Here is a 22182-nt window from a genome sequence, read left to right on the forward strand (position 1 = left end):
CATCTGTTGATGCTGCCATACAACCTCTAGTTAAGAGCACAGACCTTAAAGCTATCATGCTTGGGTTCAAATCTTCCTAGCTCTTTTACTAGCCATGTAAGTCATGGGACTCTCCTTATGCGTTGGTTTTCTCATCTGTAAAGTTGGGATATTAGTAGTATCTCTTCACAAGATGCCAGGGAGAATTAAAGGTGTTAATACTGTCAAAGGCTTAGAACAGTAGGCATATTCAAATTAACTTTTTTTGCACTTCTGAGGTATGAACACAGGGCCTCCTGCTGGTGGACAGGCGTTCTGCTACTTGAATCACATCAGCAGCCCATAGTTGTTTGTTTTCTTGTTTTGAATTTTTTTTTTTGCCAGTCCTGGGCTTGAGCTCAGGGCCTGAGCACTGTCCTTGGACTTTCTCAAGGCTAGAACTCTACCACTTGAGCTTCAGCACCACTTCTGGCTTTTTTTTTTTTCTATGTGTGTGGTGCCGAGGAATTGAACCCGGGTCTTCGTGTATTCTAGGTAAGCACTCTACCATGAAGCCAAACTCCCAGCCCCCTTGTTTTGAATTTTTTGTGTCTTATAAATCCCATTAAACTGGTTGAAAATGTGAAAAAAGAAGTTAAAAGCACCTAAATGTTAATATGATCACAGGGTAATTAAATAATTCTCATTCTCTGAATCCTCAAGGACATACAAACTCAGTGACTTCATTTATCTTCTATACACATAACAGGATGCAGAATAGTTCTTTTCCTATGGTCTCTGAATTAGGGCTAAACTCTTCAAGTAATGACAGGAGATGTCTAGTACCTCTATATCGTAAGGAAGCCACTAGCCACTCCCCCCGCCTCCCCCCAAGAGACAGTCATGAGACACACAGTACCTGCTGCTTTCCCTCTTCTTCCTCCATTCCCTGAAGGGGACAGCAGGAATCATGGCTCACCCTAAGAAGTAAGTGTGCTTCCCGGATAATCTCCCATAGATACTGGAAACCAACTAAAGGTTCCAAAAAGACAAGGACCCTCTGTCTTGGTCAGCATCTTCTGAGATAGTAGAACTGTGCCTGCTCAAGGAAGGGGAGGTAAACTAGAGTCCAACTGCAAGAATTAAGGCAGGAATACATCTTTTTACTACCTACTCACCTGAGCCAGGACAGACCTAGGCATTGGGGCCAGAGAAGTGAACAAGAAGACTAAACTCCTGCCTTCCTGGAGGTTCATCTTAGTGAAGGGATGTTTTACAACAAGTAAAGCCTGTAACCCATTCAAGATGATAAAGCAAAGGAGAAAACGAAGCAGAAATGTCGACAAGATGTATCAGGGGTATGGAGAGGGGAAACCATTTTGAGAAAGAGGGCCAGAGAAAATCCTTACTGAGAAAGGGACATTCACGGAAAGATCTGGAAAGGATTAGGCTTCTGTGGATGTGGCCCTGGTCACAGGTCAGGCCTCAACTTGGGGAGTGAAGACACTGAACTGGCCAGAGATTGATATTTCAAGTTGGAAGTTAAAGGGCAAAGAGATGAATCCACATGCATAGTAAGGAATTTCCTGTAAACAAAATTATTTTATTTGACTCTCTGGTAGCTCATTCTCTTTGATAAGGCAGTAACACAGATATACTTTATGCAGCTTGTATTATATAACAAAGACTCGAAAACTTACCCAGAGACCTTTTGTTAAATAAGGTCCTGCTTTTGACTTAGGTATCTTATGTATGGATGCAAGTCATAGTAAAGTTGTATTCAACTTGAGATCTAGTTTAAAACACTTTTGTGGGGCTGGGAGTTTGGCCTAGTGGTACAGTGCTTGCCTAGCATGCACGAAGACCCGGGTTCGATTCCTCGGTACCACATACATAGCAAAAAGCCAGAAGTGGTGCTGAGGCTCAAGTGGTAGAGCTCTAGCCTTGAGAAAGTCCAAGGACAGTGCTCAGGCCCTGAGCCCAAGCCCAGGGCTGGCAAAAAAAAAAAAACAACAAACACTTTTGTGCTGGGCACGGTGACTCACGCTTGTAATCCTAGCTACTTAGGAGGCTGAGATCTGAGGCTCCGGTTCAAAGCCAGCCCAGGCATTAAAGACCGTAAGATTCTTATCTCCAATTAACCACTAGAAAACCAGAAGTGGCACTGTGGTTCAAGGGGTAGGGTGGTAGCCTTGAGCTGAAGAGCTCAGGGACAGCACCAGGCCCAGAGTCCAAGCACCACGACTGACCAAAAAAAAAAAAAAAAAGGCAACTTGGGTTATAAAATCTATTAGAAAAGACTGCTTTTCTCCAACTGGAGATCCCATGGGCTCTTTGATTCCATTGTTATCTTCACTGTCGAAAATCAAAACAAAACAAAAAACACTTTCGTGAGTAAAACCTGATAATAGTGCAAAGTATCATGATTTAATAAATATAAAGGAACATACCTAATAAATATTCCATGCCTTGAGCTGACTGAATAACTTCTGTACAAACAGCACTACTGCTAATTCCATTTAAGGTATCATTTGCCTTCTTAATAACCTGTAAGAAATGAAATCACATTCCCTTATATAACCAAGAAAGTTCACTGCAAATCAATTTCCAATTACTAGAAAACCCAATGAAAAAGCCAGGAAATGTGAAAAACCATGACTAATGCCTATACTGAAATCAATCTGAGATTTAGTTTTAACCTTGAAGAAACTACCCACTACTTCTTTGCAAATGAAAAGATAGCAGTTCTAAAGAACCTACTTTAAGGACTACTTTTATTTAAGTATAGATAATACTATTGTCTTATTATTTCTCAAACACACTGACTGAAGAGGAAATTGCTGACAAGCCAAAATTCGCTATTGTCAAGATGAAAGAATCCTTATTTGAGGATGACCTCTGTGTTGTTCAAGGCCGTGAATGTCATCAAGCTTCCCTCTGTCCACTCAAACCAAGGAGAAGGCACAACAGTGTAAGAGAGCACTTACATAGGTATAACACCGAAGGACATACTCACATCCAGAGCACTCCCCAGACATCTCTGCCACTCATATGCGTATCTCTCATTTTCCTGTGGATTTTATACAAAGAACTGGGTTAAATGAGCAACCCTAGGATCCTCTACTTACAACTTTGTCAATGAAGAGAAGGAAGGCTAGTTTTTATTGAAAGCATTGTTATAAAAGTAGTAGATCGTTCTGAACCCAATGACCATTACTTAAAATTAGTAAGTGTAACTTCTGAGCACATGACAAACAAGCCTGAAGGCTGTTTTATAGCAGTTTTCCTCTGCCAATGCTACCTTGCTTCTTCCACTAGTAGCCTTTCTTCACGGGTACTCACCTGCAGGTATACAGTGTTAAGAGCTGATATCAAATCACTGGCTTCCTATTCCTTAGCTCTAATGTTTGTGCAAATGTGGGAGGAGAGAGGAGAGAGGATTTGAGTGTGTTAGCTATAGCAGAAGAAAGCATAGGAGCAAGATGCAGCAAAGAAAAACAAAATATTTTGAACATCACCCCTTTCTCCTTTATTTTGATGTCTTAGCATTCAGCTGTATGATAAAAGTGTAAGGGCTCAAGGAGAATTCTCTAAATACTTTCCTCCTTGTGAAGTCCCATGAATAGTCCAAGAGTCTACTTTCAGTGACTGCCACATCTGGGAAGTACATTTACCTCAGCTATTATCAATTTTTTCCTTCCTTCCTTCCTTCCTTCCTTCCTTCCTTCCTTCCTTCCTTCCTTCCTTCTTGGCTACTATTGATTTATTTCTCCCCTCCTTCCCCCCCCCCCACTCACTCCCTTGCTCTCCTTCTGGCTAGTCCTAGAGGCTTGAACTCAGTGCCTGGGAGCTGCCCCTGGGTCTCTGTGCTCAGGCTAGTACTCTACTACTTGAGTCAAGTGCCATTTCCAGTTTTTTTTTTTTTTGCCAGTCCTGGGGCTTGAACTCAGGGCCTGGGCACTGTCCTTGGACACGTTTTACTCACGGCTAGTGCTTTGCCACTTGAGCCACAGTGCCACTTCCAGCTTTTCCTGTGTTTGTGGTACTGAGGAATCAAACTCAGGGCTTCGTGCATGCTAGATGAGCACTCTACCACTAAGCTATGCTCCTGGCCCCATTTCCAGCTTTTTTTTTTTGAAATTTTATTGTAGATAAGAGTCTCATGGACTTTCCTGTCCAGACTGGCTTTGAACCATAATCCTCAGTTCTTATCTACTTGAGTAGCTAGGATTACAGGTGTATCTATACTTTATATGTGGCACCTTGTGTTATTCTCTTTATCATTTCCTCAGTGAAATCTGCAAGCATTTATTCCTGGGGTCCTCAAGTCTCGTTGGTCTTCTACTTGATTCTCTTTAGAAAAGAATTCTACTCACCTCTACTTCTCCAGTCAGGTCTTTGTACTTGTCACGGATGACAGGTAGAGCAGGCTTCTCACTCAGAGTGTTGGAACGGTCTCTGAAAGGCTGCTCCAGGGCTGGAGAAGGTGAGGATCGGTTTATTTCTTTATCACCAAGGCTTAGACTCCTCTTGTGTGATCCTGGGGAGGGAGAAAGGCAAAGGTTCTCATTACTCAGCTTAGTTCCAAGTAGACTTACACAATCCTTCCCCTGCTTTTTTTTTTTCTTCAGATGGGTATGTCATAATCCACTTAGAAACAATCCTTATTCACTCTAGGAAGTTCCTTGATGAACCCTTTCTATTGCTCTCCCTTGCTTAGTGTCTCTATCTTTGATTTTTCCTATTACTCTTCTCTGATTTATCTTGATAATTATGTTATTAATGGTGGAAACACTGGTAAGGCATTTATTTACCTAGTATGCACAAGGCCTTAGCCTTGCTGTGTTGCTTTCCTGCTCATTAGTTATGGATTTCTGCCTAGGCCCATTCATACCTCCTCAATCCAATTGAAGCTTGGTGAATGCTTCTGTAAGGATGAGGTTAAAACATATCCAAATGTTCTTGGAGGTAGGCAAGTAAAACCAGTGACAACATAGGCCAGTTGGAGTAGAAGTAGTAGAGAAGCCAGGTATGGTGGCTCACACCTGTAATCCTAGCTACTCAGGAGGCTGCGATCTGAGGATCAAGGTTCAAAGCCAGCCTGGGCATAAAAGGACCTGAGACTCTTAGCTCAGGGATAGCGCCCAGGCATAGTTCAAGTTCAAGCCCCATGACACTCCCCCTAAAAGAAATAGTAGAGAAAAACTGGGAGACAATGTCCCATTCCTGGGGGTGTTGATACTTAGTGTTAACCCATTGTTAAAACACGAGAAGGCAGTTGTGGTTTGCTAGATAATATGATTTTTTTTTAAAGCTAGAAATCCACATTTAGACTTTTTTTCTTTTTTTTTTTTTGTGAGTCATGGGGCTTGAATTCTGGGTCCACGCGCTGTCTCTGAGCTCTTCGGCTCAAGGCTACCATCAGTCCTTGGGCCTGGGCATTTTCTGTGAGTTCTTCAGCTCAAGGTTCTTGCCCTACTCCTCCCCTGAGCCACAGCCCCACTTCCAGTTTTCTAGTGATTAACTGGAGATAAGAGTCTCTCATTCTTTAGTGCTTTGAACCACAATCCTCAGATATGAGCTTCTAGGACTACAGGCGTGAGCCACAGAGCCTGGTTATTTTTTTCTTTTTGCCAGTCCTGAGGACTGAACTCAGGGCCTGGGCACTGTCCCTGAGCTTTTCTTGTTCAGAGCTAGCACTCTACCACTTAAGCCACAGCTCCATTTCTAGCTTTTTTTGTTTATGCAATACTGTAGAATCAAACCCAGCCTTCATTCATGCTAAGCAAGCATTCTACCACTAAGCCACATTCCAAGTTGTCATTTTGCAAACAACAAAAAAAAAAAAAGATGAGTTTTTTGGCCAATTCTGAGCACCTGAACTCAGGGCCTGGGCTTTCTCAAGACTAGTGCTCTACCCCCTGAGTCACAGTGCCACTCCTGTTTTTTTTCCATGAATGTGGAACCAAGGACTCAAACCCCGGTCTTTGTGCATCACGAGGCCAAACTCTAGGCCCTTGCAATTTTTAAGTATGAGCAATTATCCCATACTTTATGGATCAGATGACATGGATCTGCAGCTACCACCTTGCAACCCCTGTAGCCAGGATAAAAGAGCAGTCAACTTGCTCATAAGAAGATCAAATCTATGTTTTAGCTTGTTTAGGGGTGGGGGGGGGGGGCTTTTGGGAATGGAAGCTAAGGCCTTGTTCATACTAGGCAAGTGAGCACTTTACCAGTGAACTATGCTCCAGCTTACTCTCTGGCTATCTTTTTTTTTTTTTTTTTTTTTTTTTTGCCAGTCCTGGCCTTGAGCTCAGGGCCTGAGCACTGTCCTTGGACTTTCTCAAGGCTAGAGCTCTACCACTTGAGCCTCAGCACCACTTCTGGCTTTTTTTTTTTTCTATGTATGTAGTACTGAGGAATCGAACCCGGGTCTTCATGCATGCTTGGCAAGCACTCTACCACTAGGCCAAACTCCCGGCCCCTCTCTGGCTATCTTAAATGGTACAGCTTGAAGCTAATGAACAGCAATTACATGCTCTGTTTAGTCCATGCTTTGTTTGTGTTTAGTTCAAAATGTGACTAAGGATATTGATTTGACTTCAGTTTCAGAGAAACTTTATTAGAACAATTTTGTGTAACTGGCCCTGATTTTAGAAGCTGGAAAATATATTTCTTGCCAAACCGAGAACCAACTTTAGAAAGAACATCTAAGCTGGGCACTGGCAGTTCACGTCTATAATCCTAACTACTCAGGAGGCTGAGATCTGAGCACTGCAGTTTAAAGCCAGCCTGGGAAGGAAAGTCTATGAGGCTTTAATAAGGTTCAATAAGCTCCTCAGAAAAAGCTGGAAGTGGTGTTATGGCTTAAATAAGTGGTAGAGCATTGGCCTTGAGATTAGAAGAAATTCAGGGACAGCACCCACGTCTTGATTTCAAGACCCAGGACTAACACCAAAAAAGAAAGAGTATCTAATAACTCAGTGGAATATATCCACAGCAGTAAAATCTACCTCACAGCTACTCACCTTGAACAGAAAGGTCAAAGGTTGCAAGCTCACTTTTGATCATTTCTTCACTGGATTTCATTTTGCTTTGTGAAGTGGCTACTAAAAAGTCAAATTTGCTGATTTTGGGCTTTTCACTCTGAAACTCTCCAAAGTCATCTGAACATTCTTTGGGGGCTTCATGAGAGGCGGCACCGGAAGCTGGGCTTACGCATGTGGCCTCTTGGCTCTGTTCAGCTACAGGCAGCTCCTGTCTTGCAAAATCTGTGTAGTCCCCACTTTCGTATTCCTTTTGTTCGCTGGTTTGAGGAATCATATCTTTAAAAGTGGTAAAAGCTGGGAAGGAAGTCCCAGGAACAGCATCTTCACTTGCAAAGGTTGTTACTTTGGAGAGCGATGTCAGGGTGATGTTTTCAGAACTGCCAAATGATGTCTCTTTCTTTAGAAGAACTGAAGCAGTTGAGGATCCACTTCCTGCTGAGAGGACAAATGGAGAGAGTTTTCTGCCCTGAGATGCGTCATCCCTGTCTGACCAGTCACTGCTGGTAAATGTGCTCACTGCAAGACTGCTACCGTAACTCCCAAAAGCAGCGTATTTTAAGTCCTCTATATCTGAAAGGGAAATAAGACCCCAGAATTAGAGGCAAGTTCACAATTTTGACAAAATGCCCTAAACTCTGCAGAATCAAAAATGCCTAGTACACTCTATTAGTCTTATGTCATGTTGGAGTAACTGAATTTTGAGTGTATACTAAGACTAATGGGTTATAATATTTGATCTTAAGAAAAACAAAAACAGTTGGGCACTGGTGGCTTATGCCTGTAGTCCTAGCTACTCAGTACACTGAGACCTGAGGATCGTGGTTCAAAGGAAAGTCAGTTAGACTCTTATCTTCAATTAACTACCAGAAAACTGGAAGTAGTCCTGTGGCTTAAAGCAGTAGAGCACTAGCCTTGAGCAAAGAGCTCAGGGACAGTGCCCAGGCCCTGAGTTCAAGCCCCATGACCAATAAACAAAGAAAAGACAAACCAAAAATTTAAAAAAAAAAACACCCAACATATTGGCCTTGAGTCTGCATATATCTTTAGTTATAAAGACTCATTTTCTATTTAAAAATTGCTAAAAGAAACACAAAGTTCATCTAGAGATGTATAATACTGTTTGATGTAAAATTAGGATGATTTGATAAGCTGTCCCCTTATAAATTCTTGACTTCATCTGAAAAAGTTCTTTAAAGCACGGTCATATAAAATGTTCGTGAGTAATTAAAAGTTGACAGTTTATCATAGCTAAAACAAAAACAATATTGCTGAACTTGTGATAAATTATTAGGAACTCCTGTCTCAGGTAGGCTAAATATCAGATTTTTAATTAATCAATTACTTACCTAGTTGTTATTTTGGTCAATTTGGACGTCATACTGCTGGGATGGGATGTGAAGAGAGGAAAATCAATCTAATCTACTTTAGTCCTTAAAAAACCGAACCAAAGGTTGGAGTCCTGTTGAGCTGTTTCTGTTTCAATTATGTATCTCCCATGCCCATTCATAAATAAGAGGGAAAGAAGTAAAAAGCAGAAATGTTGGGGCCAGGGATTTATTATACTATGCATTCTTTTTTTTGTGGGTCATGAGGCTTAAAGTAGGCCTAGGCACTGTCCTTGAGCTCTTCAGCTCAAGGCTAGCACCCTATCCCTGGACCTGGGTGTTGTCCTTGAGCTCTACAGCTTAAGGCTACCGCCCAAACCTTGAGCCAAGCCCCATTTCCCAGTTTTCTAGAGGTTAATTGGAGATAAGAGTCTCAGGTCCTTTTGTGCCCGGGCTGGCTTTGAACCTTGATCCTCAGATCTCAGCCTCCAGAGTAGCTAGGATTACAGGCGTTGAGTCACCTCGCCCAGCTTATACTATGCATTCTTAATACACACTTCAACAACTTAAAGTAGCATGAAATAGCAGTAAGAATGTGTGTTTCTAGTGCAGACAAATTCTGAGTTCAACTCTGCTCTACTTAACTTGTGGGATGCTAGAGAAATCACCTCCCATTCCTGAATTTTGGTTTGCTCTTGTGTATAATGAGCTAGAATGGCTGTTTTAGGATAATCAACGTGCTGTCTGTGTGGAAGACCAGCTGATGGTGGAAGTATATAACAGCCAGTTGTTCAGCAGATGCCAAGTTGTAACCTTTCTAGCTTAAAATGCAATTTATTTTTGTGCCTGTATGGACACTTGAACTTAAGGATTGGGTGTTAACCCTTAGGTTTTATATTCAAGGCTGGCAGGACACTAACATTTAAATCATAGCTCCACTTTTAGCTTTTTGGTGATTCACTAAAGAGTCTCTTGGATTTTTCTGCCTGGATTGGCTTCAAGCTCTGATCTTCATAACTTAGCCTCTGAGTAGTTAGGATTACAGCTGTCAAGCCATTGGCATCTGGCTTAAAATGGAATTATTTTAAAGTAAAAATAAAAACCCAACTCATCATTTTAGTGATGCCACTAGGAGAAAAGTTTCTTGCTCCTTTCAAAAGGTAAACTAGCCGAGACTGGTGAGGAACAGTCCCTTTGTGACAGTGTAGTCCATCGGGTTAGAGTGATAGATGTTTATTTCATTTCAGTCCTTGACTGGGAGGTAAGACTGCCAATATCCCCAACAAGCACCTTCATACGTGACTTACAAAGAAATGTTCAAAAGTTTTATGATCTAGACTTTTGTAAGTCAAAATGTGAACACAAGATTAATTTTTTTCAGGGCAATTTTGCATGGTTTATGAGAAGCACAGGCTCCTAACATTTCTATAGCTCCTCAACGATAAATCTCCTTCTCTAAGCTTCCTTAGGAAAAGGGTACGAACGTTATAAGAACTCAACCAGCAAAAAGCAAGTTATCGCTTGCTGGATGATGGTATATGTTAAAATTCCATATTACAAGTGGTACCTTCTAACAAGCCTTATTAAGCAGAAGGAAAAAGAGACTGCGGTGAAAATTTCACATAATAAATGAAACAAGCCTTCAGATATGATATTTTCTTAGACTCTTGCTGTATTGTTTCGCTCTTCTACTTAAAGGGACCAGAAGATGCCCAAAGTCAAATGAAGCAACACATGAAGACTAGTTTTCAAAGGGCACATTAAGAATGATCCACAATACAGACTCCCCATCCCCCCGCCCCTAGTTATGGGACTTGAAGTCTGGGCCTGGGCACTGTCTCTGAGCTCTTCAGCTCAAGGATGGCACTCTACCACTTTGAGCCAAAGCACCACTTCCAGTTTCCTGGTGGTTAATTGGAGATAACCGTCTCATGGACTTTTGTGCCTGGGTTGGCTTAGATCCATCATCCTCATGTCTCAGATTCTTGAGTAGCTAGGAGTACAGGTATGAGCCACTGGGGGCCAGGCCAGATTTTTTTTTTTTTTTTGCCAGTTCTGAGGCCTGAACTCAGGGCCTGGTTACTGTCTTTGAGCTTTCTCAATGCTCCGGCTCTACCACCTGACCTGGAGTACCACTTCTGGCTTTTTCTGTGTATGCGGTACCAAGGAATTGAACGCAGGGCTTTGTGCATGTTAGGTAAGCACTCTATCACTAGGCCACACTCCAGGCTCCCAGTCGCTTTTATTATTAGATTGTACCAGAAAGTTCTTTGGGGAAACTATATAGGAAGTGTTTTCAGACCCTTATCTACAAATGCTAGTAATTTTCTTAGGGACCAAACATAAATTCAATAAAATGATGACTCCAGTTCAAATGTAATTAAGTTACTATGGGAATAAAAAACCATTCTGTACAATTATGCAACAATAATTTTTTAAACAAAAAATTAGGAATGGCTCATATAATTCAACATTATAAGAAATAAGGATTATGTTAGCTGAAGTAGTTTTATATATTTTTAAATTATTATTAAGGAGTTGATTTTTATAATTACAAAGGTCTCTAGTGATTTTTTTTTTTTTTTTTTGCCAGTTCTGGGCTTGGGCTCAGGGCTTGAGCACTGTCCTTGCACTTTCTCAAGGCTAGCACTCTACCACTTGAGCCTCAGCACCACTTCTGGATTTTTGCTGTGTATGTAGGGTACAGAGGAATCGAAACTGGGTCTTTGTGCATGCTAGGCAAGCACTCTACCACTAGGCCATGAATGTTATTTTTATTAAATTTGACACACATATACATTTTGCCTTCTGGAGAAACTTATAGAAATGACCAAAAAACCGAATCAAAGACTAAAAAAATGATATATTTAATATCTTTTTTTAAAATAAAAAAATGAAGAGTAGGCATACAAGAATCAGTGGAATCCAACTTTGACTTTTATATTCACTTTTGCTTATTTACTGGCTACTATAGGGTGGAAAACAAGAGTATATCCTTTGAACACATTAAGTACTCCTATTGATGTTACACAGACAATATAAAACAAAATGCTTATGTAAAATGCTTAAATCTTAGCATTTATAAACTGCTTAACTATACAATATATCCCAGCATAATAAATACTTATAAAACAAGAAAATCTCTTATGGTGGACTAATACAGTCATGATATTTAGTATACACTATGTGGAAAATGAACTATGCAACTTGTGGGTAGGGACAGGAGGGGAAACTGGGGGAAAATAGAGGCAGGAGTGATGACATTGCCCCCACCCAAAAGGAACCGCACTCGTTTGATCTGCCTTATTAAACGGTAATCCCTCTGTAATCACCTTATAATAACAAAATTATATTAAAAAAAGAAAACCCCTTCTTTCATGTTTTAAGTTCTATACTTATTAAAACAATACACACACACACACACTCAATATCTATTTATATTTGTATAATGGTATTAGAATGTTAAGGATTTTGTAAGACCTGGTCGGGAGTTTGGCCTAGTGGTACAGTGCTTGCCTAGCATGCACAAAGACCTGGTTCGACTGCTCAGTATCACATATGTAGAAAAGCTGGAAGTGGTGCTGTGGCTCAAGTGATAGAGTGCTAGCCTTGAGGAAAGCCCAAGAACAGTGTGGACTGGCAAAAAAAAAAAAAAAAAAAAAAAGATTTTGTAAGACCTGTCACATTAATGATAAAGACTGTGCACATAAAAATGTTATAAAAGGGCCGGGAGTTCGGCCTAGTGGTTAAAGTGCTTGCCTAGCATGCGCGAAGACCCGGGTTCGATTCCTTAGTACCACATACATACAAAAACGCTGGAAGTGGTGCTGAGGCTCAAGTGGTAGAGCTCTAGCCTTGAGAAAGTCCAAGGACAGTGCTCAGGCCCTGAGTTCAAGCCCAGGATTGGCAAAAAAAAAATGTTATAGAATAACCATACTTTATTTTATAATCACTGAAGTTACTATAAATGGATTTTCAACTTGATAGCTGAGTTCTGAATGTTGCAAGAGGAAAAATAAAATGGAAAATGAAGGAAATAAGATGAACAGAGATTATATATTTCCAATTCCAGTGGCGACCTCCTAGGCATGCAAAGCTAAGCTGCAATTGCACATAGATAACACATCAAATTCTATGCTTTGACATATGTACTTGTTTGCAGCCAGGAATGTCCTATTAAAAAGGACAAAGGAATCAACTGTATAACTTGTTTTCTATTGTGTATCTCAAATCAAGACATGGATTTTTCTTCTCATGCTGGCAAGCAACCCTGTCAGTCTCTGCCATAACCCCTGCCAACATTCCTCTTGAATGGATGTTGCACATGTAATTAAGAAATTACCAAGCACGCCCTACCTATTTCCATGGACATGTTTTCTAAGGCTGACAGCACACACACCACTCCTAAAGAGACTTCAAAAGAAATGTGTGCAAATGCTACTATTCTAAAGTGTTTTATAACACAGTAATAGTATTCACTGGGTGAAGGAAGAAATGTCTTTTAATTTCCTGTATTAATTTAATCCCGACTTCATTTACCAAAGCAAGCCATGTCAGATCTCCATCCCCGGCCCTATTATTCTCTGCTAACTATAAAACTGGTCTGTCCTTTTAAGGTCTCAAATACTCTTACAGGTATTGATTAAGAAAGCAGTAACAGGGGCCGGGAGTTTGGCCTAGTGGTAGAGTGCTTGCCTAGCATGCACGAAGACCCTGGTTCAATTCCTCGGTACCATATACATAGAAAAAAGCCAGAAATGGTGCTAAGGCTCAAGTGGTAGAGCTCTAGCCTTGAGAAAGTCCAAGAACAGTGCTCAGGCCCTGAGCTCAAGCCCAGGACTGGCAAAAAAAAAAAAAAAAGAAAGCAGTAACAAAAATAATAATTATGATGGAAGTGAAAGATGGTGTATCTTTTAGGGGTACCATAATGGCTTTGTTTTGTTTTTGGTGACGGTCCTAGGGCTTGAACTTAGGGTCTAGGCACTATCCCTGAGCTCTCAAGGCTAACATTTGCCACCTAAACGACAACTTTAATTCAGACTTTTTGGGGGGACATGGGGTTAGTTTATTGGAGGTCCCAGTCTCATCGTCTTTTCTTTCCAGGCTGGCTTCAAGCTGTGATTCTAGCCTCCTCAGTAACTAGGATTATAGGCCTGAACCACGGGTGCCTGGCAATAATGTTTTATTTTATTTTAATTTTTGCCAGTCTTGGGGCCTGAACTCAGGGTCTGAGCACAATCCTTGAGTTTTCTCAAGGCTAGAGCTCTACTACTTGAGCCACAGCACCACTTTCAACTTTTTTTTTCTATGTATGTGGTACTGAGGAATCAATCCCGGGTCTTCATGCATGCTAGGCCAAACTCCCAGTCCCAGCAAAAACGTTTTTTATAAAAGGCTAGAAAATGATATGTTATAATCTCCCTCCCACGATTACCCTTTCAGCAAGGCTGGCATATTTACCACTTGAACCATGTTAATAGCCTTGCTTCCTCATTGTTATTTTGAAGTTGGAGTCTAAGTGAACTTTTCTCTTTGGTCTGGCCTCAAACTGTGATCCTCTCCCTCTCAGCCTCTTGGTTAGCTAGGATTACAAGCCTGAGCCACTGGTGCATAGCCCTTCTAATGTTTTCTAGTTTGCATGGAAATGTCTCATCCTTTATTTACACAGACTCCCATATGCTGTAGTTGAAGTTAAATCCACATTCTCTCTAAGCTCTTGCATGTTTCTTTGCCATAATTTTAAATTCAATTAAAAAGAGAGTGGCTAATCTATGAATACTTTAAGTCAGAGGAGGCTACAAGACCAAGGACAGTGGCCTGTCCACAGTGATCAACAGACCAACAAAATTATGCAAAGGAACACCAAAGATGGCAATTTCATTTGAGGCCATTTGGTTGTGCAAGAGCCAGGGCAGTACAGGAAAATTCCTACTTATGCTCTCAGTTTACTGAGCCAATATTTTCTAAAATAGGATTTTGGAAGGATTCAAATGAAGGGCCTAAAAGGTGGTTCCAGGGGCAAAGCTTCTTCCTGGCAAGTAGAAAGCCCCAATAAACAAAAAGGAGACCCTTGAATGAAGTGGCAACATGGGTTAAGTGTATAGCATCAGCCTGGTTAGTGGGAGGTCCTTAATTCAGTATCAGCAAAAGAAAAAAAAATACTCAAATTATATAAAAACAAAGAGCTCGAACTGCATCTCAGTAATAAATGAAATGGTTTATCTGAAAGTTAGCTCAATGGCAGAGCACTTGTGTTCATTTGCTACTTCTAAAAATTAGCAGGGATTTGAACATGCTTGGAGACTATAAATATATTTGTGTAATTTCTCAAGGACTGATATAGAACTTAAGTATTAGCCAGTCATATTTTACTTAGTATGTAGAAAATAAAACAGTATGTTTTGTGAACCTAAAGCATAGAATTCAAGTCTTCACTGCAAAGAAAATTTTTCTATATTATAGTATTATTAAGACTACTTCCTGCCAGCCATGGATGGCTCATGTCTGCAATCCTAGCCACTCAGGTGGCTGAGATCTGAGGATGGCAGTTTGAAATCAGCCTAGGCAGGAAAGTCTATAAAACTCTTATCTCCAATTGACCACCAAAACCCCCAGAAATGGAGTGTAGCTTAAGTGATAGAGAGCTAGGCCTTGAGCACGACAATCTTAGGGACAGCACCAAAGCCGAGTTCAAGCCACAAGACTAGCACCAAAAACAAAAAAACCTTCCTGGGCCGGAAGTATGGCCTAGTGGTAGAGTGCTTGCCTAGCATGTATGAAGCCCTAGGTTAGATTCCTCAGTACCATGTTCACAGAAAAAGCTGGAAGTGGTGCTGTGGCTCAAGTGGTAAAGGGCTTACCTTGAGAAAGCCCAAGGACAGTGGCCAGGCCCTGAGTTCAACCCCAGGACTGGCAAAAACAAACAAACAAAAAACAAACTTGTCCTAAAAAGTAATGTTACTTAAGAAGTGATGCTCCACTTGAATGTATGTGTGCAGTTATTATCAATCACCTAGGCTCCGAAAAGAATTAAAATAAAGCAGCTCCAGATGAACTTTCTAGCATTAGAGAACTCCATTAACAAAGGAAAAGCCACCATGACACTAACTGTATACACAGCATGACAAATTCCTAAAGTAAGGCAGCTGGTATTATCACTAGATGGACGCTACACTGAGACCTTTTTCTTACAAATTGTTTGGTAGCACATATCATAATTAAATGTAATGCATTTGCATGAATTGTTTAAACCAAGTATTATTCAACTTTCTAACATACTCTGGAACAAGCTTTATTTTTGAATGGCAGGCCCACCTTTATTTAAGAGTTACTTTAAATCCCAACAACTTTTTTCTTTCTCAAGTAGCAAAACTCAGATATGAAAAATGACCTCTCAGGAATCGTTCTCAAAATCTTCATCTTCAGCAGTTTAATTCTGTTTCTTCCTCAAATTCTAAAAGAACAAAGAACCAAAAGCCTCAAGATACAAGAGTAAAATGTTCCATCTATTGAAATAGAAACTTTTTTCTGAGGCTTTTATTTGGCTTAAGTTTCTATCCTAAAAATATGATATTGGGGCTGGGAGCATGGCCTAAGTGAGAGTGCTTACCTAGCATGTGTGAAGCTCTGGGTTCGATTCCTTGGTACCACATACACAGGAAAAGCCAGAAGTAGTGCTGTGGCTCAAGTGGTAGAGTACTAGCCTTAAGAAAGCCCAAGGAGGGGCCAGGAGTTTGGCCTAGTGGTTAAAGTGCTTGCCTAGCATGCATGAAGATCCGGGTTCGATTCCTCAGTACCACATACATAGAAAAAAGCCGGAAGTGGTGCAGAGGCTCAAGTGGTAGAGCGCTAGCCTTGAGAAAGTCCAAGGACAGTGCTCAGGCCCTGAACTCAAGCCCAGGATTGGCCAAAAAAAAAAAAAAAAGAAAGCCCAAGGACAGGGCCCAGGCCCTGAGTTCAAGACCCAGAACTGGCAATAAATAAATAAATAAATAAAATGGAGGGTTAAATGAGAAGAGTATAATAGAGGGAGTGAGCTTGTTCCAAGTACACTATATCCACATATGAAAATAGCATAAAAGAAATCCCCTTATACTATATTGTATCTATCTATGGACACAGAATATAGAAATCCCCTTGCACTATTAATGTATACTAATAAAAATACAACATTTTCTAAATTTGGCTACTATTCATTGTTCCTTCTAGAACTTTTTTTTTTAAGGTCCCACTATGTATTTTAGGTTGACCTTAAACTTGAGATCCTTCTGCTTATGCCTCCAAATGCTAAGATAGCAGGCCTGCATTACCACATTTAGTTAAATATTATGTTTTAAAAATTATTATTTCTTGGAAGTATTGCTGTGGTTCAAAGTGGAAGCCCAGTAACCTTGAGCTGAAGAGCTCAGGGACAGTGCTCAAGCCCAGAGTTCAAGCCCCCCCCAAATTATATCATATATATATATATGTATATATAATTTTTCAAAGCTGAGAATATGGCTCAAGTGCAAGGTCCTGAGTTCAAACTCAGTGATGTCTGTCATCATCTATAAACCCTTCTACCACCCCACCCCTCCAATTCTGTGGGATCAAATCCAGGATTTTGAATATCTCGATATACTGCTCTACTATTGAATAACATTACCAGTCCTAAAAAGGTATGTTTTACCTTCTTTTTCTTTTTCTTTTGAACACAGGGCCTCCCACTTGCTTTTAGGCACGCTGCCATTTGAGCCATAGTTTTAGCTCCTCATGTTCTGTCTTAACCTAGTACTCCATTACAAACTCACAACAATGGCATTTTAAGGCCCAAAGGCTACGGAGGCAAGACAGGTGTTTGAGGAAACATAAGGGAAAAAAAAATCTAGTTTCAAGAGATACTGTTGCTTTAAACTTTATTCCAGTCAAGTACTCCTTTGGTCTAGCACTAAAAAAGTACAAATTACACACATCCTCACACTTTCAAAATATGCCAAAGAATTATTTATTAACACAGGACTTACAGATCACAAAAGAGAGTAGTACAGAGAGCTGAAAAAGGAAGTTATTAGAATAAGCATGCAGATCAGTATTTGCAGAGGGATATACTAAAGCAAGTTCAAAAAGGCACATTCCCACAGAAAATGTCTAAATTGAAAAAAGACATCAGAAAGCGGCCAAATTTTTTAAAAAAAGGTGCTGATTAAAATACAAAGAGTCTTAATATCAAAGAAGAGTTGCTTTACAGGTAGGTAGCTACAGAAGTCTTGCTGACCCTTTGTGAAAGCCACAAATAAGAGTAAGCTCTTGCTATCAACAAAACCAAATGATCTTAATAACTAAACATCAGGATGTAGCTGTGCCAGAGATTAAACTTAGTCAGGGGAGAAAAGCAGACTCACTGAAATTATAAGCAGAAGGGCTCAAAAGGTTAAATGTAATATTATGCTGAGAAATCAAGCAATGTCATTGGTATTATGTGCCTTCCATACAAAGAATTATAGCAAGAGTTTAAGAGAGACAGTATCCCCTTCAGAGTTAAGTTAGGGTTTCTAAACAGGGTTAAGGCCCACAGATAGTAATCTACTAGGCTTTACTTGCTTCACCAGCCCACTTCTTATTTCTGCAACAAGATGTATGTTTAACCTTAAACTCACAGAGCAAGAGATGCTGTGGTAAACAGAAGGAGAAAGTAAAACTACGTGGCACTGAAGCTTTGCCTGCCACTTGTCCTCTCTAATGTACTGATAACAGTTCTGCTGAATAACTGCACAGGTCAAGCTCCTTAGTCAGTTATCAAACCCTTTTAACAACCACTCTAAGGGGATACTGCTCCTTTCTAACAGAAGGGTTACAGATCAACGAGAGGCAACAATCTGCTCTTAAGAGCATCATCATTCTGAGATAGTTGGCTTGAACAAGACAGATTCCATTCTTGGAATGTTCCAAATGTACATAAAGAGCATGAGCACAGATTATTTTAACAGGTCCATCAGAAGAGCTCAGTTTAAAAACCAGTCTCCCTGCCCCAAATAAAACAGGAGAAAAAGACACTCCAAAACTAGACTAGACCTATTTCATAAAGACATCTAACTTGGCACTGTGAAAGAATAGAGATTTATTTTCAGAAAAATAGCTTCTAATTAAAACTTCAGAGTTCAAAAGGCTAGTATACATGTTATGAGATTTTAAAATAAAAATCAAGTACTATTGTTTAGAAGAGCGCATTTGCAACAAATTGCTATGGCTCAGTAATTCACACACAAGAAGGGAAAAAAATCACTGTATCAAACAATAGTTAATAAATAAATAAAATAAATAGTGAAGGGCACAAGGAGCTCTCCAGACAGTCCATGGCACTCAGAAAACACCTCAGCAAGATGCAATATGAAACATAACATCTTTGCTAACTTACTCCTAATTAAACATTTAATTTAAGAAAACCTTCAACGTATCAATAACCAAAGGATGGACATAATTTTGGTTTCTGACTTACCAAAATGCAAAATCTACCGTACTTTACAATTTCAGCTTGGACCTGTAAACTTGGAAGTATCTTATGTATCCCTCTCAGGTAAAGAAACAATAACATAAATAAAACAAAACTTCAAATGCATAATACATTTCTAGAATAATGAAGTAATACTGAGACCATTTTCATTATTAAAAGCCACAAAAAGGCACACATATATATATATCTCAAACCAAACCAAACCAATCTAAACTAAACCAAACCTAGACACACTGGAAATCTAGGTTTTGGACTGGAGAATAAAATGCTACATGTAAATCCTGAATTTAAAGAGGGATTCCTAAAAAGATGTTTCCAAACATTTTATCAGAAACTTAGTAGCTATCCTATCCTAGCGTCTACAGATGTATTACAACCTAATACTTGCGGTAAGAGTTCACACTCAAAACAGTACCTGGATTTCACTAATAAACAATACAGGCCCCCTCTCCTTGCCATAGGACATCTGTAAACAAGTGCTTTCCCTTTCCTACCCAAGGGATGTGGCAAATTGCAATGCAACTGATTAGAGGCTTTTACTTCCTTGGCCTTAGAACAGCAGGATCTTTAAACCAAACTGGCTTCTATGTAGGCCCCTAATATAAGCAAGAGAAGACAATAGGAGAGGGAAACACTGATTTCACTCACCAAATGAAGAAACACTGCTAGCACACATAGTCCTTATAAAATGTCTGGCAACCTGGGAGTATATTGGACAGTGGGTTCTCTGACGACTCTGATAGCAAAAGTTAGCATTGGATTTCAAAAATAAAAACATTTTGGCTATCCAATCTAAGTTTCAGAGTAGACACAGTGTCCATATGCCCAAGTACCCATAGATTCAAATTTAACACTGCTTCAAGGAGACTGGCAACAGTGAAGTTAATTATTAGAAATTCATAAAGGTAAAGGACTAGCTCACCAGTCTTTCATGTTTGAAATCGCCATCACCATCACCAGAGCAATCTCACCAATTCCTCACCTGCAGCAGGAGGGTGCTGGCCACTAACTGTTGGCAAATCCAAAGAGCTATCAGACATGACATGTTTAAGATCTCCTCCCACATCAGCCAATTTCATGTCAAATTGAACAGAAAGCGCATCTTCAGAGTCATCCTTGCCAACACTGCTTCCACCAATGGAAGGGAGATCCAGGGACTTCACTGAAGCAGAGTCTTCTTTGGTGTGTCTGAAAGCCACTGCTTTCTCTCCTAGGGATTTGTCAGAGTTCATGGATGAAAATTTACTGGAGTGGAAGTCAGCAAAATCATCTTCACTTTTTCCAGGAGTGTTATCCTTTAACTCATCTACACCTAGTCCAGCTCCTTCAAGGGAAAGCTGCTTGAAGACATCGTACTTGGTAGATGCGACAGTTGAGTTCTGTGCACTCTTTGCTATGCTGCCTGAGTTGCTGGTGAGAGGCACAGGACTAGTTTCGTCCCTGAGGACATCATATTTGTCATCTGCCTTTTGCTCAGATGAAATGGAGCTATTACTGAAAGCCATAAAATCTGCAAAGTCATCTTGTTCCCCAGCACATGTTGGACTCGAATATTCTCCAAAAAGGTTGAATTCTCCAAAATCATCAGCCAAACTAGAAGTTTTAGTGGATGCCAGTGCTGTTGTAGTTGGGGCAGAAACCACTGGCTGAGGTCGTGCAGAAGCTGATTTAGATGTGCTAAATGCAGCTGAAAAAGGCAATGCTTTCTCATTGCTGCAATTAACAGAGGAAAACATATCTAGGTCTGCTAGGTTCAGAGGACTTTTTACTTGTGTTTGTGGTTTCGGCTGGGTAGTTCCTGAGGGGAAAGATGCTGGAAAAGTTGTGTCTTTCGTGGGTGGCTCTAGTGGTGATATACTATCGGCTGTTTTAAAATCTGTGAAACCATCATCAGTTCCTGTAGACCTGAATTCTGCAAAGTTGTCTCCTGAAGGATAAAAACATAACCAAATAAGAATGTTAAAACTGAAAAACATATAATGCCTAGCACATTAAACAGGATTGGAATAGAACAGGTTTCCATCACTGGCTTGGCATAAGTCAATTTAAATCCTATGGAACACGTGTGTTTCTACACTGATGCCTAGTGACATGGAAATACTGTTTTGTTACAGTTATAGAGCCTTTCATCCCCTGGCCAGCTAGTCCACCATACAATAGAATATAAATAAGCACTAGAGGCTCCTGACATACATTGTGAGAGTAATCATTCAAAGATTAAAGCATGTTGCATGGAGGGGGTAGAGTAAGAGAAGGGAAGGTGGTAGAGAAGATAAGCCTGATCAATGGGACAGGGTATGTACATCTGGACATGTCAAAATAAAACCTCCTAACACAATTAACTGATGCTAATAAAATGTGAGAGAGAAAAATATTATTTTTTTAAATCAGAAGTACCAATGAAGTATTACAACAAGTCCTGCAACTAATAATCAGCATATAAAATACACTTTGAGTAACTAAGCATTTAAGAACTATTAAGAACGTGGAGCCGGGTGCAGTGGCTCTCGCCTAGCTACTCAGGAGGCTGAGGATCAAGGTTCAAAGCCAGCCTGGGCACAAAAGGACCTGAGATTCTTCTCTCTAATAAACCTCTAGAAAACAGGAAGTGGAGCTTGGCTCAAGGGTAGGACGGTAATCTTGAGCTAAAGAGCTCAGGGACAATACCCAGGCCCAGGGTGGTAGCCTTGAGCTGAAGAGCTCAAGGAGAGTGCCCAGGCTAGAGTTCAAGCCCCATCACACACATAATGCAGGAAGGAAGGAAGGAAGAAAGGAAGGAAGGAAGGAAGGAAGGAAGGAAGGAAGGAAGGAAGGAAGGACGGACCTAGAGTTCAAACTCCACAACTGACCAAAAAAAAAAAAAAGGAAGAAGAACTATTAAGCATGACAATGGGGGGATAGAGTTTGGTAGAGTGCTTGTCTAGCATCTATAAAGACCCAGGTTCAATTCCTCAGTACTACATACATAGAAAAAGCTGGAAGCAGTGCTGTGGCTCAAGTGGTAGAGCTCTAACCTTGAGAAAGCCCAAGGACAGTACTCAGGCCTGAGTTCAAGCCCCAAGACTGGCAAAAAAAAAAAAAAAGAACTATACTGGGCATGGTGGTATATACTTGAAATCACAGCAGTTTTGAAGCTGAATCTTGAGTTCAAGACCAGCCTGGTTTATATAGCAAGACACTGTCTTAAAAGGTAATCAGAATCCAGTGGTAAACCCAAGACAATAAATATACAAAGTTCTTTGGTTCCATGTCTAGTACCTAGGTAAGTCAGTAAATAAATAAGTAAACAATCTATGTGTATTTGGAGGCATTAACTTATAGTCCCAGACTGTCTTTGAATTCATCCTTCTGAGTACTG

At 40.3% G+C, this 22182-nt stretch overlaps 1 protein-coding gene across 9 annotated transcripts in view; it reads right to left on the minus strand.

Moving 5' to 3' along the window:
- Synrg (synergin gamma) overlaps positions 1-22182 on the minus strand; it is a 57759-nt gene that overhangs the window by 6442 nt on the left and 29135 nt on the right. For 8 of the 9 annotated variants that reach the window (XM_090351220.1, XM_090351215.1, XM_090351221.1 and 5 more), the window contains 5 exons: positions 19807-20751; positions 6990-7580; positions 4335-4498; positions 2975-3028; positions 2409-2505 (listed from right to left, as the gene is read on the minus strand). In XM_090351220.1, coding sequence (XP_090207346.1) covers positions 2409-2505; positions 2975-3028; positions 4335-4498; positions 6990-7580; positions 19807-20751 — 1851 coding nt within the window. The remainder of the gene's footprint in view (positions 1-2408; positions 2506-2974; positions 3029-4334; positions 4499-6989; positions 7581-19806; positions 20752-22182) is intronic. The other variant, XM_090351216.1, reaches the window with a different exon arrangement.

The sequence above is a fragment of the Megascapheus bottae genome, chromosome 17, assembly GCF_031878675.1.
Source record: "Megascapheus bottae isolate mThoBot1 chromosome 17, mThoBot2.hap1, whole genome shotgun sequence".
NCBI lineage: Eukaryota > Metazoa > Chordata > Mammalia > Rodentia > Geomyidae > Megascapheus > Megascapheus bottae.